The sequence below is a fragment of the Scleropages formosus genome, chromosome 12 (genome assembly GCF_900964775.1).
Source record: "Scleropages formosus chromosome 12, fSclFor1.1, whole genome shotgun sequence".
In the NCBI taxonomy this organism is placed as follows: Eukaryota; Metazoa; Chordata; class Actinopteri; order Osteoglossiformes; family Osteoglossidae; genus Scleropages; species Scleropages formosus.
The window spans coordinates 16,214,073-16,219,554 of NC_041817.1; the positions used below are offsets into that span (position 1 = coordinate 16,214,073).

Below are 5,482 nucleotides of genomic sequence, written 5' to 3' on the forward strand. Positions count from 1 at the left end.
TTATGCAGAATCGACATTTAATAGTGCTAATTGCACTCAAGTCAAATTGCCATGATTGCAGAAATGAACCAATTTTCTGCGTCCCTGCGCCTCGGATTGGAAGAAATTGTTTTATATTCACCTCTCCATAGGTGGGGATTTAAGGCACAAATTACACTTAGACTGACTGGCAGCATTCATCGTCCATAATAGAGCATTATTTGGCCATTTTGAATACTGTAATGTACAGCTTTCGGTGAAAGAACCTTTCTCTTGGAAATTGCTTTAACTTTTAAAGGGACAACGATTCCCTCGAAGCATTATGTCATTACCCCTAAATGTTTTAACAGCCTTCGCGACGAATTGACATAATGCATTGATCTTTAAGAAAGAAAGGTAAAAGAGACGCATCACGCGGGAAAAAAAAAAAAAATCACAACCATCGATAGAATAGAGACGGCGGCTGAAAAGTTTACTGTTGATGTCCGTATAAATTATAATCACCTTTCGAAGCTATTATTCCCATCCCCTCTGAGCTTTTAAAAGGAATGTGTCGCTTCATCTCAAATGATGTAGCGCACAGAATTGGCTGATTTAAATATAATCACATTCCTTCAGTCTAAATTTGTATTCAGCTCATTAGACACGCAACAGGCAAATGTTTTAATTTCACTGAACACAATGGGACTGTCAGAGGATCCGTACCGCTCGTTATTAGCACTAAAAATCGTTTCACCCAGTACCTCTTATGCCTATTAGAATCCACACATTTGCGTCAGTAAAAAATATGCGCACGCAGACACAGAGACAAATCAAATGCCATGCGATGCAACGCAAGCCCAAAGACAAATCTGAAAATTCACCTGTTGTTGTTGTTATGAGATCCTTCAGTGAGGGTCTACGGTGTGAAATCCTCCAGCGATATCCACATGTCTTCCGTGCGGTTGCTCTTCTCACAATTCATCCAACAGCGATAAAGTCCATCCGAGCGCATTACCGGCCCCCATGGGTGAGCTTCAAAGTCCATCATACCTGGAACGAAGCCTCAAATAAACCCTTGGGTGATCTCTCAGCCTGGGAACCTGAGAGGGAAAGCAAACACACGCGGAATTTGTTTGTACAGAGGTAAAATATAGTAACTATCAAACCAGAAAGCTTGAGAAGCTCTTTCCCTCAATGACTCACTAAACACCGTCGGATTCATTTCCAATATCTGATATATATTTTTTTTAAATTTGTCTCAAAAGCAATGAAGATGTATGCTAATTACTGTTCGAATCAATATGACACAATATGACTACGGAAGCAGGCTAAAACATGGTACAAATCAGATAAATCATTGAACATACGGAACGGAACCCCTTCAATCAATAACGATGCTGCCTAAAAATAATAAATTCTTTTCATTTTGGTTCATTTTCAACAAACTATCTACATATCAAACCGTAGAGCTTATTTTTAAAAAAATAAAGGTCCAAATGGTGCTAGAACATTCGTAATAATCATAAACAATATCTGATATCATCAGCGAGCAATACGAAGCATTGTATTGAATAAACATCCCACTATACAGACTTTTTTTTTATGCTTACCATCTAACAGAAATGCATCCTTTAATTTCTTATGTCGAAGTGAACTCGAGCAGGAAACGTAAATTCGACAAAAAAGTTTATATATTTATCTATTTTTTTTTTAATCGCGGCGTTTAATGTTTCAGCGCCACTGTTGTTTAATGCAACAGTTATTGATTGACGTGCAACTATAGCCGCGCTGTCGCCCGCTACTCACTCATTGGCTGAGCGGTCCTCTCTCCGTTGAGATTTCAGCCCTCTGATTGGTTGCAGGTCCCAGCCAGCTGTACTTCAAAGAAGGCGCTCTCTACAACTGGAAAGAGATAGGAGCCTCGAGCCAAGTGTGTAATCAGTCGTGTGACCGCTGGAGAGCTCGCGCCGCTTGGTTCTAATCGAATTACCGAGAGATTAGTGCTGGTAACCCCATCAAAACCGGTGCACTCCACAGGCCCAGGCTATGGCTACATCTATACTTGGGGTAAGTTGAAGGAAATGGTCATTACGAATATTTCGTGTGTTAAAAAAAGTACGGGGTGTTTAGTAAGTAGTGACTCTGCTAGACGCAGCTGCTTGAAACGGGTTAAGTGTGGTAGGTAGGTGTGTTCTCGTCTGTGTGTGTATGTGTGTGTGTGTGTGTGTGTGTGTGTGTGTGTCTTCCTGAACGCTTTGCATGAATGTAAACAGACGTCGTTGCTTTCGCTGCTGCTGTTCAGTTAATGCTTTTTTTTTTTTAAATATCTCGCGAAACCCTAACTCTATTAGAGAGTGCGCAGAATGCTAAAACGAACAAAAAACAAAAGAGATGTATAATTTAATGAGTGCAGAAATGCGCAAGTTTTGCTTTTGAGTTTTGTTTGTGTTGGAAAAAGTTGACAGTACATTTCGGACGGTTTTTTTACCGTGCCGTGGCGTGGGAAAAAAGGGTTGGAGTGCCCCGAAGTGAGGATGTTCCTGCCCTCCTCTCGCCCGCCAGGAGGAACCGCGCTTCGGAACCACTCCTCTGGCCATGCTGGCTGCCACCTGCAACAAGATCGGCAACACCAGCCCGCTCACCACTCTGCCCGAGTCCAGCGCTTTCGCCAAGGGCGGATTCCACCCGTGGAAAAGGTCTCCTTCCAGCTGCAACCTGGGATCGAGCCTGCCGGGCTTCGCGGTGGCCACGAGCCGGGGCTCGGCCGGACTAACCGCGTCCACGGGGACGGGCAGCAGCGCCTTCTGCCTGGCGTCCACGTCGCCGACATCGTCCGCCTTCAGCACAGAGTACAGCAGTTTGTTCTCGAACTCGGCCGGCGTGTCCACGCAGGAGTCCGGCCAGTCCGCCTTCATCTCCAAAGTGCACAGCTCGGCGGACACGCTGTACCCGCGGGTGGGGATGGCGCACCCGTACGAGTCGTGGTACAAGCCCGGCTTCCACTCCACCATCTCGGGAGATGTGGCGAACGGGGCGTCCTCGTGGTGGGACGTGCACACGAACCCGGGCTCCTGGCTGGAGGTTCAGAACCCGGCCAACAGCCTGCAGACGTCGCTGCACTCGGGAGCCCCGCAGGGCATTCACTCCCAGCTGAGCGGCTACAACCCCGACTTCTCCACCCTGACGCACTCCGCCTTCAGCTCCACGGGAATAAGCCCCACGGCCTCTCACCTTCTGTCCACGAGTCAGCACCTGTTGACGCAGGAGGGCTTCAAAACCGTCATCCCCACGTACACGGACTCCTCCGCCCCGAACGCTATGATCTCGGGAGGGGGGTCTGCGCTGGGGGGCTCGTCCAGGTCGTCCAGGAGGTACTCGGGCAGGGCCACCTGCGACTGCCCCAACTGCCAGGAGGCCGAGCGGCTGGGGCCCGCGGGAGCGAGCCTGCGGAGGAAGGGTCTGCACAGCTGTCACATCCCGGGCTGCGGGAAGGTCTACGGCAAAACGTCGCACCTGAAGGCGCACCTGCGCTGGCACACCGGGGAGAGACCCTTCGTGTGTAACTGGCTCTTTTGCGGGAAAAGGTTCACGAGGTCGGACGAGCTGCAGAGACACCTGCGCACGCACACCGGGGAGAAGAGGTTCGCGTGCCCCGTGTGTAACAAGCGCTTCATGCGGAGCGACCACCTGAGCAAACACATCAAAACACACACCGCTGGGGGAGGGGGCGGCAAGAAGGGCAGCGACAGTGACACGGACACGAGCAACCTGGAGACCCCCCGGTCCGGGTCACCCGAACTGCTGCTGGAGGGAGTGAACTCCGGAGGAGTCCCGGTGAAGGAGCCCCCTCCTCACGACGAGTAGCGATCGGCCACAGACCTCCCTTCCCCCCCCCTCGGAGCACCTTTTAAGCCACCCGCGGCAATGGGACGCGTGGAACGCTACTAGTCTGCGAAATCACGTCACCTTCGTTCGCAAGAACCCAGTTCACCTGCAGTCCCAGCGATCCGAAACACTTTAAAAACCACTTAAGCCCCACGAGTTGTACAGAACAATTCAAAACCAGATAATTTAAGGAAAAGAAAAAAAAAAAAAAAAAACAATCCGAAATGAATTATTTTTTGTATGGAAAAGTGCGCACAAAGGTGAGCAAACCCAGTGAACCTGGTGAGACAATGTGTATCACCGACATTCATTGTATATACAGTATAATTATTATTATGAGGAGGAACATGTTATTTTTTACTTGTAAATTTTAATTGATCTTTTTGTCCGTGGTTGGGTTCCTGAAATTCAGGGAATATCCTTTACTTTTGACGCACTTTGTGATTATTATCAGTATGTATGTAAGCAACTATTTAAAATTAGTTAACCATCCCCTTAAGTCTCTGGCTTTCAAAAAAGGATATTATAAATGTTTACTTGTACAAGGAAAAAAAAAAAAATCGCAGGTATAAGACTTTCGTTTTCTTATAATTAAAGCGCTCTACATCAATCCTAAAGCCTTTGTGGTTCAGTGCTCCACAATACCTTTTTTTTTAAAAAAATGTTAATTGGTTTCATGCGGTTACTTGTTTTGGAACTGGCAGAGACTGTGGACGAATTTGACAAAATTAAGTGCTCTTTATTTTAAGAGATAAATTGTGTACAAAATGTGTAGTGGTCTACTAAACTAAGACGGTTTATTCTTGTACGGAATAAATTAAATTATAGTGAGCTGCGCTGACTAGCATTTTCTCGGAGGAATATGTCAATAGCTAATGCCGTGGAATGAACATTACATATCTAAACGAAACTCTTGTTAAACGTTATTAATTATGACTTGGAGCACATAGCAGTCCCTCGGGAGAGGTGTTCCCGCACAGGGATTCTTGTCTTATCAAATATCCAATTAATCTCTATCATTCATCCTGCCCAGCAGTGGGGTTTTTCCAAAGGGAGATCTGCGCATCTGATGACAAAGCTTTCCTGAAAACCTATTTTAATTGTCCAAATTAACTGTCCCTATTTGCATGTCAAATAAAAAGATTGCAATCCAAGAAGAAAAAGGAAAAAAAAAAAAGCGCAGTTTCAAACTTATAAAAATGCACCAATCGATCTGACCTCTCCAGAAGGCAAAAGAGAATAAATATATGTAAATGCGATATTGGGAACGCTTTCTGCCACTGGGAGTTATTTGAATATGAGTGGAAGCGTGTTGAAAAGGGTTCGAGGATGCTCCCTCGCTTCTTTGTGCAGAGGGGGAACCCGCGGAACAATGAGGCCGAGAGAGCGGGGAGCCCGATTCGCGCGCGCGCACTCGCACGCGCCGGTCTCGATCCGAAAGAGCGAGGCCGGTTCGGTTGACCCGAAGGCAATTATTGTGAGAGAAACTTATTTTAATTTCCTTTTGTCCCCCAGCGGCCGGGCTTATACTTGATATTAACCTAAGATGAAAAGAGACTGTCTAAAAAAACTCCACAAATTTGAATTTACATGACTGCAAAAAATGACCTGCATGAAAAACAGTTGCAATTGTCGT

At 46.4% G+C, this 5,482-nt stretch overlaps 1 protein-coding gene across 1 annotated transcript; it reads left to right on the forward strand.

Moving 5' to 3' along the window:
- Positions 1 to 1,892: 1,892 nt before the first annotated feature.
- Positions 1,893 to 3,993, forward strand: LOC108920642 (transcription factor Sp9). The gene is made up of 2 exons (XM_029256967.1): positions 1,893 to 2,028; positions 2,524 to 3,993. Exons 1-2 carry the CDS (start codon positions 2,008 to 2,010, stop codon positions 3,823 to 3,825), a joined length of 1,323 nt encoding a protein of 440 aa, XP_029112800.1. The 5' UTR covers positions 1,893 to 2,007; the 3' UTR covers positions 3,826 to 3,993.
- The last annotated feature ends 1,489 nt before the right edge of the window (positions 3,994 to 5,482 follow it).